The 13,532-nt window shown below is 38.0% G+C and overlaps 1 protein-coding gene across 1 annotated transcript in view; it reads left to right on the forward strand.

The window, feature by feature from the left end:
• Nucleotides 1–13,532, forward strand: part of ZMYM2 (zinc finger MYM-type containing 2) — a 94,113-nt gene that overhangs the window by 57,538 nt on the left and 23,043 nt on the right. The window contains exon 13 of the mRNA XM_082335608.1: nucleotides 10,278–10,450. Within this exon, the coding sequence (XP_082191734.1) occupies nucleotides 10,278–10,450 (173 nt within the window). The remainder of the gene's footprint in view (nucleotides 1–10,277; nucleotides 10,451–13,532) is intronic.

The raw sequence follows: 13,532 nt of genomic DNA on the forward strand, positions 1-13,532 counted from the left end.
TATTGTTTTAATAGAAACAGCAAAATACAGTCTTAACAAGAACCTATCCTTTCTACTTCTGTTGAGCTGTCCTTCAATATCGGTATTTAATCCTGATCTTAGAAGTTTTAACTATGAGTTTGGATGACCTGTCTCTGGAGAATATAGTGAATATTTTTTTTCATTAGTTATAATAACAAAAATTTCAATGTCATTTGATAAACCTTGCTGAAGATCTCTGCTTTCAAGCAGATTAAACAGCAGATGTGCCAATTTGCTTGTAACAGGATCCTGTTAAGCTGGAGAGGGGTGGAGTGCGGGGCTGGAGGCAGCCTTCCCTCCATGCCGTTCCCTTATAGCTCTGGACTCTGCAGTCGTCTTCTTGTGATGAATGGAGTGTGGTGGCTTAGGTTTCTTTGCCATCATTACTTTCGTCTTGTGTTCTGGACTGTGAAGTGATAGCTGGAGAGGAAAAAAGGGCAAAGCAAGGTCCAGTTTTACAGTGTGTCGTTGCAGTACTCAATAACATCTGAAAATGTTTCTGTGAATAAAACAATTCCACAGAATATATTCAAAGACAAGAGCAAACATTTTTTGGCCTGGAGATTACAGTATATGCTGGTATTACTGTGAACACTTATGACTCCCTCATTTTAAAGCCTGGTGGCTGTCACAATGAAATCAGTAAGATTCATAATGCGAGCTATGCCATATTACTATTTGCGTAGATCTGTTTCTGTATGAGGAGGCTTGAAATAAGTGAGAACTTTTATTTCCTGTTGGAGAATTTGAGGAAGGAAAGAAATAAAAACACTCTCTTCTGCATGAATACAGTTACTACATGGGGGGAATCCATTGCCAGACGTCTTAGCGTGGGTCCTGAGTTTGCATGTGTTGGACTGCCAGCTTGAGAGCAAAGGTGATCTTTATGAGGATGAATATGCCAAATGTTACCATTAAAACAAAGTTTATCATCTTACTGTGATGAACTGAACCACTGAGTAATAGAGAGAAGGTTGTCAAAAGCACTGTTAGGTAGAATGTAACTTGAATAAATATGGCACACATCTGTTAGCTTTAGCTTAGGTCTACTTTGTGATGCATATGAAAAAAGCTGTCTCTGTTACCCGATGAAAATAAACTGCTGATCTGGACAGAAGCTCTGTAGAAAACACCCTAGGCTCCATATTTTAAAGGAAAACCAACAATTGTCACTGCTGCAGAAACAGTGGAATCCAAGAGTTAATGCTTTTTAGATCTGACGTGGGGAGGAGAGGGCCAGGTCTTTAGATGGACTTAATGGAGGTCAACAAATAGAAGTTCCATCATCAGAGGTGACAGATTTCTCTTCCCTCTTTTCCAGGCACCCAAACGCCACCAGTTTTTTTTCCTTGATGTCATAGCCTTTTTCCAGAGATATGTCCAACTGTTTGTAAAGTAGAAAAACTAGTAGGGGTACCAACTAAACTTGTTGGATATGGAGGCCATGCTGGTTTTGATATTGTAAAGTGTTCAAGAAACTTCACCAACATAGATTATTTTGTTGAGCATGCAATTATTGTTCACCAGAAGACAATGTATTACAGTTTAAGAAGAAGTAACCTAAGGTGCTCAGTCACAAAAGTTATTTGCATTTTTGGAAGAAATTGAACTCTCAAGGGAAAATACTGGAAAATTTCAGGTGTATGTTTATAAAAGAAGGCTCCTAGATAAAATCAACAGAAGTTAAACAGGTGTTGAAATTTCTGCAAGAGTGTTTATTTGCTCGACTTCAAGCACACTGATGGGAAAGTGTGTATAAGATCAACCACAAATATCCCTTGACTGCTTATGCCTGCCTAGCCGAAGTACTGAAGATGTTGTCATTCCTCTGCTCATGTTCTTCATACTTGAGGTTTTTTTACACATGCACATATGTATATATTTACACACAAACCCTGGCACCCACATTAAAGTCTCCGGGATTAGTATTTCTGTGCAGTTTCATTCCAGCTCTCTTTCTGTATATGTTTCTCCTGAGATATTTAAAAGTATGTGCAGTGACCAGCTGAAACTTCCATTGCAATAAGGTGTAATTAGAACTGACCTATCATTTGTGCTAAAGATGATTATTAATTCTTTCATGGAGTACAGTATGCTTTTTCTGTTTCTGTCCAAAACTCGGATGCTACGTGGAGGACGAACAACCTGAATGGACTAGTTGAAAAAGTTTAATCTGTTCCCCTGGTGCTGAGGCTTTGGAAATTAAACTTGTCCTGGTGTTTTGCCACTAGAATGCCTCATACAAAAATATCAGGATCTAAATTAAATAAGATGTATATGCTAAAGCAAGATGATCAAAGTTGCTTGTGCATTTTTATGTATGTATAGTTACATGAGTGACAACTGAGGATAGGCTGTGCAAGTTTTTAATCCTGAGGAAATCTTCAGGTTATTGACTTTTGGGGGTTTTAATATATATATCTCTTCTGAGGGTCTAGGAGAACAAATCAGTTTTTGGCAGTCCAGCAATGGAACTATTTTATGATGAGTATCACCATAACTTTTTTACTTGTAGACTTATTTTGCATTTAATTCATCTTTTTGATAGAACTAAGTGTTATGATTTAAATAACACAGGCTTTGTAATAATTTTATAATGTGAATTTTAATAACACTGGTTCATATCCAGTAGTCTGCTTCTTGGAAGGAGAAGGTCAGTAAGCTGCGGAGTAACTCAGTTATCTGATGCTTGGGAGTTCCTTTCAAATGGATAATATAGATAAGACAGCTATGAAACTAGCAACTGTACTATCATCTTGACATATGCTAATAAGTTTCTGGGAATTATGGATTCTGCAAATTAAACTCAATGTAGACAATTCTGATGTTTCATCTAAGTAGAGATAACCCCTTTTGAAATACTGTAGAGCTGACAAATGGAAAAAGAAATTTAGGAAATTAAGTGATTTCAGAACGAAGTATGTCTAGGAAAGATGTATGTTTAGTTAAAGCATCGTAAATTTTAGAGTGGCATTTTTCCAGCTACTGCTGCGCAGTGCGTTGTTCAATGAAGTATACTATTAAATGTTTAGTTGATTAATTTTTAGATTTATATGAAAACATTACAGATATTGGGAATAGCCTAAACACGAGTGTGTTAAATTTCATACAGGTGCTTATATACGAATGTTTCACAACCAGTTAAGATATTTAGTTCAACAAAGGCAAGTGTAGGGTCCCGCACGTAGGGAGGAATAACCCCATGCACCAGTACAGGTTAGGGGTTGACCTGCTGGAAAGCGGCTGTGCGGAGAAGGACCTCGGAGTCCTGGTGGACAGCAAGTTAACCATGAGCCAGCAATGTGCTCTTGCGGCCAAGGCGGCCAATGGTATCCTGGGGTGCGTTAGGAAGAGTGTGGCCAGCAGGTCGAGGGAGGTTATCCTCCCCCTTTACTCTGCCCTGGTGGGGCCACATCTGGAGTACTGTGTCCAGTTCTGGGCTCCCCAGTTCAAGAAAGACAAGGAACTGCTGGAGAGAGTCCAGCAGAGGACTACAAAGATGATTGGAGGACCAGAGCATCTCTCTTACGAGGAAAGGCTGAGACAGCTGGGTCTGTTTAGCCTGGAGAAGAGGAGACTGAGAGGGGATCTTATCAATGCTTACAAATATCTTAAGGGTGGGTGTCAGGAGGATGGGGCCAGGCTCTTTTCAGTGGTGCCCAGCAACAGGATAAGGAGCAACGGGCAAAACTGAAACACAGGAAGTTCCATCAACTTCTTTACTTTGAGGGTGACAGAGCGCTGGAACAGGCTGCCCCGAGAGGTTGTAGAGTCTCCTTCTCTGGAGATACTCAAAACCCGCCTGAACGTGATCCTGTGCAACCTGCTCTAGGTGAACCTGCCTGAGCAGGGGGGTTGGGCTAGATGATTTCCAGAGGTCCCTTCCAATCCCAACCATTCTGTGATTCTGTGATACCTGAAACTTATAGCAAGTCCTGTTGTTACTAGAAACATTAACAAACTGGTTTCAAAAGTGATATGTGATATGAAGTGTTGCTAAGACTTAGTTATAGTTGCTGGGCTTATACAGTAGGTGAGCTGCGCTGAGGAAAAATTGGTGCACTGGCCCTGCCATGCTGAGCTGCGGTGTTCCCCTACGTGAAGGGGTTTGCCATCAAGCCTGCTTGAACTTCTTCATTCCTGATGTTGGTTTCATTATTGTTAAACATGAGAGCTACAGAAACTGTTTAAACACAGCTTTTTTTATAGTTTACATTATCAACTATCTGTTTCTAGAGACACTGATACACCTTTAAAAAAAAAATGTGCAGAATTTGGGTTAGCATACAGAAATTTTTGAAGATAGTAGTAAAGCACGCATTTTAATGAAAAATTTTGTGGCATAATTACAACTTCCTAACTCCATGCTACTTTGCAATAGGACCTCATAAAGCTATCAAGGATTGGTAAGTTGTAAAGAATGTAGTTAGAGGGGAAAAAAAGACATTTAGTGTATGTAAAATTTCATATCACAGTTAAGTGTTTTGCGTAATAAAAATCTTCTGTTACAAGCTCTCAGGTTTGTGTTTCACAGAGCTGTTATCTCCCTCTCTGCAGCTCTGACAGTGGCCTACCATGTTAAAATAACTTGTGCTTGCTATGGTGCCTTTTCAGCTTTAGCCTAGCATGTTAGACAGTTGGGGTTTGCTTCTGACCACTTCCTTTGGCAGTGTCCCTGTGAGATAAATTCTAATCTGAAATACCTGCTTCCTTGTCGCTTTATTTTGAAGGTTTATTTGGTGCTGAGTTGGAATATCCTGGCAAAAGGGGACAAACGAAAAGCAGAACACGTTTTAAATACTGTAAAATGTATGATCTGTAAAAACGCCCTTTCACAATTGCAAGAGTTATGTTGTTACTGAGGGAAGGTAATCCTTTCCCACGAATCAGGTTAATAGGAAAGTGGAAGTCAGCTTCGGGGGGATTTTGAGGTGCCTGAGTTGTTCTGAGAGAATAGAGTCTCCTTTGACTGCTATTGACAAAAATTACAGTGGCACATCCCTGACATCCATTTGAGCCACGGTGGTTTTCATTAGGGAACACTGATTGGCACAGTGCAGTTGTTCAGGGCATGTCGTCTTATTTAGTAGTCTGGTGTTAAATCTTTTTGCTGCAGCTGACTATTCCAAACAAATTTTGTTACTGTAAAAGCTCGAAGATATTTTTCTGCTGATAAAAATGAGTTAAGGTAAAAAAGACAGCATATTCAAATCGCGAAAGTCCCTTATGAAACACTTAACAGGCTCCCTAGCTGCAGAAGCACCAAGTGAAGGCTCTTGGCTATGCTGAAGGAAAGCACAGGTCTGTGCCTTCCAGACAAACACACATGGAAGAGCTGGAGAGTTGGTTCTTGTGAGATTCCACTGGTGGAAGAGTCTGATTGCATAGATGTACTTTCCAGTTATTGCTTGTTGAATACATATCTTCTGGAATGACTTGAAAATTTTAACTTGTTAACCTGGATTTTGATGCTTCTGGCAGCGTTCTTGTAATTGAAAAAGTTGAAAGTTAAAACTATGCTGAGCAAGAGATTATATGCTTATGTTCCCTCTGTCTACAGAGGGAGAACATTGATACTGTTAAAGTAATGTCATTTAAATTTTAATTTGAGTACCGGTTGTGCTGAATCTTGAGATTTTTTTATCATAGAGAGCTAATTTCTAACATGGTAAAGAATATCAAGTGAAATCCTGTGCATTGTTTGACTACAGTGGTCCTTGTTAGATTGGCATTCTTTGGCGTTAATTCCACTGTTGTGTCTTTGAAGAGGTTTGAGACAGTTCTTAAAGCGAAGACGGCATTGGCTATTGCAGATAAGGGGTGATGGCAATTTGAAGTGCTGAGATTATGAGCACAAGAAGAAAGCTTATAAAGATGCTTCTTATTAACCTGAAAGAATAATCAAGTGGAAAAGATTTCAGAAGAAGCAAGAACTGAGTAACTGCATGGGAGTAGGAGGGAGGAGAAATGAAGGAGCTAGTATCTAATATCAGAAAATACTAGGATAAACTGAGGATGTATAAAAGTTGAGTTGAATAATAAAATAATACAAGATTCTTAAGCAGAAGACAAGGAAGGAAGTGGGATACACAGCCTTTCTGTTACACAGAGAGGATGGGGTCTGTTTTAATGGTAATGCAAGCAGGACCCAAAATTGGATGCATCACATCTGTTTTCCTAAGGATAGTGATGTTTATGGTGAAGCCAGAGACAGCAGGTGATAGGAATGTGGGTATGGAAGAGATGGCTATTGCATTCAAACCAATACAGAGGGAGGCAGCAGAGAGAGGTGGATGGAACATAGCTGCAGAAATCTTCAAGACCTAGCTTGTAATGCTGCAGGCTTCTTGATACTACAGGCTTGTGATATGATAGGCCTGTTGTTATTCTCCTCTAGATGAAGTTGTTAAAGGATACCAGTTGAAGTTATTACAAGATGAGAGAACAGCAAGTCTTGTGTGTAGCTTGAAGGAGGGGAAGGATAGTCGAGTACGTACAGCCTTTCAGAGGTAAAAAACTAATTGCTTTTAGGATGGAACAAATACTTTCTATAAAAGATGCTATTCTCTCGGGTAAAAAGAGACTGGTGTTGAGGACTCAGGAAGAGTTTCTAGTTCAGCAATCCTTTTTCACAGCTGCTTGATGTGTGAATGTTCTGAACTTCCCTTCATTCAGGTAAGTGCTGCTGGTAGAATAGGATCAGGTTCGTAGTAGTTTGCTTGCACTGAGTCTGCAGACAGTTAAGTGAAGCATGTTTCCTACCGTGGGTAGCTCTGCAGGGCTGGACCTGGCAGTTCTTGGGTCTGCCAAGAGGAAGGAAGCTCTCTTGACCTGGAACATGCCTGAAGTAAAGGTTTGGAGGAACTACTTGTGTGTTGTCCTCTTAGTAAGCCTCTGTTGCATGTGTTCAGATCCTTATCCTCTCTCTACAGTTTATGGGGGGAACCAAAGTTCAGGGCTGTTGGAAGGGATAGGTTTTGTGTTGGGTTTTGCTTGGAAGCCAGAATTCTAATAGCATAATTAAGGATACGTTACGTTGATTTAGCAGATACTCAGCTACTTCTTTTTTGTCTGGTTCAGATTTTGAGTTGGAGATAATTAGTCTGAAAATGCTCCTTAATGGTCTGAGGCAGTTGACTTGCGAGGTGGTCACCTGTGTAGCTGGAACCAAATGACCTGCACTTAGATTTTTTTCTTTGAAATTAAGAGCTATTTTCTCTTAGAGTCACTTTGAAGCACTAGAGATTTCCATCTAGTCACACTGTAACATGTGTGTGTGGTGTTATAGCAGAAATCCTGAGGAACTTAGGATTTTACTCATATCTTTTTGTTCAAAATGTTGGGGTTGTCAGCTGTTTGTCTTAGGCAGTGCTTATACTCATGAACCCCAAGTCCCCAGGGGAGTTAGGCTGGCCAAACCCTCAGGATTTTAGTGTTGATATTGGAAAGATCAGACAACCAATGCTTTTTCGATTTACCTATCCACAACATACTGTCAGTCAAATCCCACTTCTTGGTCACATCTATAAAGCCAGCATGGATGCTAGTGCTCTGTTGATTCATGATTTACATTGTGCACCGTGAAGACCAAGTTGTTTGAGCTCAGAATCTGTTTTGCCAAAGGCGAATACCTTTTTCCATACTTCAAAGAAAGTCTTACTATTCCAATTAAAACCATAGCATTATAATAAAAAGTTATATCCTAGGTATGCACAGAGTACCAAGGACCTAATTCAAATACATCCTATAAAAAGAAAGCCATTTTGTTTTCCCTTTGTCTGAAGTGGCACGATCTTGGAGCAACCAAATGTTCCCTGGTCAGGTGGATTAAGTTACCTGTTACAAAGACATAAAAAAGTATCAGACAAATCTGAAGAATTTTGCTCATGATGTTGCAGAAAGAAAACCTATACTTCCATTTTAGAGGTCTTCAGGGTTGTAACAATTTTCTGTCAACATCTAAAGTTTTATAAAGATGGGTTTTCTATCTTCTGTAGAGGCTTCCTTCAGCCAGAAGCCCTGCAGTCAGTAATCTATAAAAAAACCTCCATGTTTTTCAGGCATTTAGTCTTTAGGGCTAGAATTCTGGACTTTTTGTTTCCCCTTACTTAATGTTCACTGCTCATTATTTTCCATGAGTCACAGAGATGTGGGAGATGTTTGACTGTAGAATGGAAAATTTCTTACCTGATAACTTCTTTTTAATGTAACATCAGTATCTTCAATTTTATTCCGTATAGTTTAGCAGCCAAGAAAAATGTCAACTTTTGTCCATTCCTTTTTGTAGACTATTTAGCTGGGTGCACATAGCTTGTCTGATTGGTAGTAGAGTACTACTTCTAATCTATAGTCTTTAAAGGTTGATGCAGCATTCTGAGGCTCTTCTAAGGCACAGCCAAAGAGGAGGATACATTGCGGTGCTGAGCTATCTCTGGAATTGTGAAGAAGCAGAAAGAATCTGATGCCCCATACAATAATGAGAGATACAGCCAGCAGGAAAAAATACTGGCAAGACATTTTCAGTGCTTTAATGGGTATTTTTAACTAATAGCTTCCACACACTGGTATCTTCAGGATTATTTTTTCCCTCAGAGCAGTGTATTTAACATCCAAATTACTTGCACTGTAAGGATGATTGCTTGATTTGGCACTTTCCATCTGCACTGCCTGTTTTGTGTGTTAGTAATTTTATTTGTTCTGTTGTTAAAGAATCAGATATATAACTACAAAAAAAAAAGGCAGTTTAAAACACAGTTACTACCTACAATGTCTTATTTGTACGCTATTCTATAATTGTCTTGTTTTGACATTGCTAGGAAATTTAATTTGTTAGCAAAGCTTATAGCATTGCAAGTTAAAATTGCTCAATAACCTTTTGTTTTTGGAAGAGGCTGGCTGCTGCAGCTTCCACTTGCATTCTTGTGCTTTTAGTGATTTTAAAATAGTATCAGTTTCACACATGTGAAATTCTACCCTAATAGACAACAGCACAAGTCACTTAATTGAAATTACTGAATGCATTATAATTTTAGTATTTTTATGTTCTGTATGCCAGAGGAAGTGCAGCATGTGTGTTACATACTGATTTTCTTAACTTACCAGAAGTACAGAAGTCTGCATGTGTTAGACTATATGCCCTAGCAGAGTGGGCACTTGGAAGACTTGAGTTCTGGTCTTGGTGGTACTGTGATATTTGGGAGATTGTAAAAAAAGGTGCAATACCTTAGATTAAAGGTCTGTGTAGATGTTATCTTGTCCCTCCGGTGTTTAATATAGACTGTTACTTCATCTTCTCATACTGTTCTCTCCTGTAAAATTAGCACAATTACAGAGATATATGGTATATGATTTAGGCATCAGCTTGAATAGACGCTAGATTTGAGGTAGTTTAAATACATTATATTCTCAAAATAGCCTATGTAATAGCTACAGTATTCATCTTTTAATGCCTTTAATACGTTAGAATGTCTTCTCTAATTTGCTTGAGGGAGGATCAGATTATTGAAGAATATAGCTCTCATTATGGCAACCCTGAAATTATGACTGCATAGCAAATGCGGAAAAAAAAAAACACACCTGATGTGAAAAGAAAAAAGCCAAAAGATTCATTGCATACAAATCCTATACAAATTTCATATGTAAACTGCTGTCATTGCATAATTATTCTCAGTACTGATCATTGCTTACTTTATAGTTGTATTTTTTTAAAAAACTCCTCAGTTCTTAGGTCATCTTGTACATATTAGTGTTCTTAAAAATTAATGAGTTGTCTTAAGTGGTTTGTTGTATTAATATGAATGAAAGTAGTAATAGAAATAAGCTGATCCTTGAAGATAGGTATTGTTTTAGTGGATAGTGTTGTCTAGCTTCAAATTTCTGCTTGTCATTGTCTGGATATGTAGCATTCTGAGGATGTGTAACTGAGCAATGTAATTCCAAGTCAACACTTTTGCATGGGTCTATATGAAAAGAAAATTATGTATTTTTTCTGACTGTTTATTCAGGACTTTCATAAGCACAAATTCAAGCGTAGTGTTTTGCAAAAGATGCAGACATCACCTGAAACCGTAGAGTTGTGCAGGAAAGGTATTCAGGTAAAAATGTCTTAAAATATCGTCTGTTATGCAACCTGAATTTGTCTGAAGCCCCAATTGTTAGCTGTTGTTGTATTCATTTAATTTTCAATATTTAACTCTTAACTGTGATATCTCTCTGTAAAAATTACTTTGTTCCTAATGTTTAAAATCTGTTTCCAGGCTGCAAGCTGCTATATAAACAAGACTTTGCAAGACGGTTAGGACTGAGATGTGTTACTTGTAATTACTGCTCACAGCTGTGCAAAAAGGGAGCAACTAAGGAACTTGATGGTGTAGTGAGAGATTTCTGCAGTGAAGAGTGCTGTAAAAAATTTCAGGACTGGTACTACAAGGCAAGTAACTCAGAATTTTTGACGAGAGCTCCGCAGTTAAAAAAACCAAAAATGCACATGTGAGGATATCTCAAGGACTGTGCAGCAAATATGGCTTACTTCAGCAAAGCATTTGCTACACAATAAGCAAATGTATTAATTTCATCATTTGAGTTTTCTTAGATCTTTAGAGCAGCATTTCTACCATCTGATTTTTATTAATTCATTTGGCAAGGAAGTCTTGAGTTACAGAAAAACAAGAAACTACTATGTATATTTGTTACTTTACAATTCCAGTTTTTTCTCCTCAATTGATACCACATTTTTCTTGTCAAAACTTCTTAAATGTGTATTCAGAATGTTGAAAACACTGGTGATAGCATCTGGATAATACCTTGAGTTGACTGACGATAAACTAGGTTAGCAGAGTTTTTCTTGTTCCTGTTTTTGCCTCCTTTTTTGCCTTTTCCCTTCTCCCACAGTTTGAACTGCAGAGGCATTGATTGTTCAGTATTTCCCAGTGGAAAGGATGCCAAAGGGAAAAGCAAGACGAAATGGATTTCTAATAAAAGTTTAAATCAAACAGATGGCATCTATTTCTAAATGTCTGGAAGCTTAACTACCTTGTGAAGCACAACGAACAAAGAGTTCACGTTAAGAGGTTTTTTGTTTTCATTTTTTGAAAGAAATAAAGGTGAAATTGGACTGGGTTTAACCTGCGATTAGTACCATGGATAAAATATTTGATCTCTGGTGTGAACATCCTGGAAAGCTACACTGATAATATCAAAACAAGAACTACACTTGTGGATGCAATTGCAAAAAAAGACAGTACAAAATTCATCACCTTACCAAAACTCTGTACGCAGCCTGGAAGGCAATAAAAAGCTTGAAATGTTAGAGGGCTAGATACACAAGTCCTGTAATTCAAGATGATCTACCTACCATAAAAGAACTGAATCTGAAGACATATCTGATATTTTGGAATGGCTGATTCCAGAAATGTTACAGCCAAACATTGTAAAGTCTTTATTTTGATTAATGTATGTAGGGTCCTGTTAGACATTCCTGAAAGAAAACTACTGAAGACCAGAATGTGTTTCTTCTGTCTCATGTGAAAATAGGCTGACAAAGCTTGGCTGCAAAGTTCTTAAACGTACTAAAATGTTAACTTCATACAGTAATATTTAATCTATATGCCTTAAAACTTGGGGTATGGGGTGAAATTTATCCCTGCGTAAAAAAGTGCCTTCTCATAGCGAACTTAATAAAGCTTTGGTGTGCTTTAGAAATCTCTTGGTAATTCAGCAAAGAATATAGTTTGGGGGTGTGCATACCAAACTAGTTTCGTGTACATAAAGTTCTATGGAAGCTTGTACTCTGATTCAGGTTTGAGAACCACTTGAAAACTTGGACTTCAGGTTATCCTTCTGATCTGTGGGGTAAGGCAATAACTTAATTGGCCCATTGAGTCTGCTTAAGAAATGCTGTTGGTACTGTGGTAAAGTTAGACATGATGCCCTGAAAAGGCAATCTAATCTAAACAGACTTGCTGGTAACTAATGACTTTTGATACTTTTGATGACACTGAAGTGTTAGATATTTTTACTTTTTGAATCTTATGCTTGCTAGTGGAACTAGTGTTACATGATGTTGAATTGTTGATTGTCATTTTTTTCAAATACTTCTTAAAGCTGTTGCCTAATTCAGTTCTGGTTATAGAAGTTTGGGATTTATTACATGGGGAAGACATGTAATAGGTCTTGAAGTTGTGTGTTTTGCTAAAATTGTTTTTTGGGGTTTTTTTGGTTGGTTTTTTTTTCCTTTACATCCTTGCTGGTAACTTCTCCCCCCTTTATAAAAGTCACTCCAGATATCTTGGATTTGGTAGTGCATTGTTAGCTGATGTTCTTACCTAGCCATAAATAGATAATGATCAAAATACAGGAAGACAGAATAGATACAGACCCCTCCCCGAATTTGTACTTCATTTGCTGTTTTGTCTGTTAGCTTCTTAAAAGAATAGTTACATATGTATGAGCTTTGTCTCATTTATGCAATGTCCAGTGTTATTTTGGAGTTTCAATGAATGTATACATGAAGAGAAATAAGTAGTAATAACCTAGTAATGTTTTAACACCAGCATTGTGTTCATTAAACAAGTGTTTGTCTCCATCTTCTTTGTCTACTTTTTTTTATGGACATATCTTTCTCATGTAGTATTATCTGGAAAACAACTTCTAAAAATAATTTAGTGTTATGGGAGAGCTTCCCTGAATGCCAAAATTCTCTTCTCAAAAAGCCAGAAGAATGTAGCAGTGGTAGAAGCACAACAGACTGTTATCTAGAAGTATTAGAAGCACATCAGGCTGATGTAGAAGTGTTCTTCAAGCCTAATATGAGGGATTGAAATGTAAAAGAATAGTTCAGTCCTAATCATCTGTTGGGTGACAGCTACAGTTACCAGTTGGTGCCAAGTTCTGAGGAAATTTCTACTGTGTGGTGTCCATGCACCTCTAAGAAAAGAGGTAAAATTTTTGGTGTCTTGAGGTTAGCTCCCTAAGTTATTAGAGCTCCTCCTGTAAACATCAATTGCATGCTGTGGTTTGGATGTTAATCCAAATGCCTGGGAGATTTTATTTTTTTATAGATTTTAAAATATATAAATATTTTAGTAGCTTGATGTTTGATGACAGTTTTAATCATTTGATGTTACTTATATTAGAGCATTGAAAGTGCCTTGAAAAAGAGTATACAGTTCTGAGAACAGCACAGAAATCTGTTTCTTCAAATCAGAAATCTGTTTCTTTAAATATGCATTGTGAAACACTGCTGAAAATGCTACAGCTGAAGGGCGCTTACAGGTCATTCAAGGCTACAGTGGAGTATTGATTGGACTGAGCATGTACGGTGATGACTGTGTTCAGTGGAGGTCGTGTGTCTTCAGCAAAGGCTAAGTAGGAGGCGGGGAACTACAGTCAGGCACAGAAAAATTATTGTGGCTGGTGAGCTCAGATAGCAATCATTGTCAACAGTGGTAAAATTTGAAACAACGGAGCCAGCATTAATCTAAATGGTAAAGGCAGCAAGACAAACTCATGGA

This window comes from Platalea leucorodia (assembly GCF_965183815.1).
Source record: "Platalea leucorodia genome assembly, chromosome: 2".
Classification (NCBI taxonomy): domain Eukaryota; kingdom Metazoa; phylum Chordata; class Aves; order Pelecaniformes; family Threskiornithidae; genus Platalea; species Platalea leucorodia.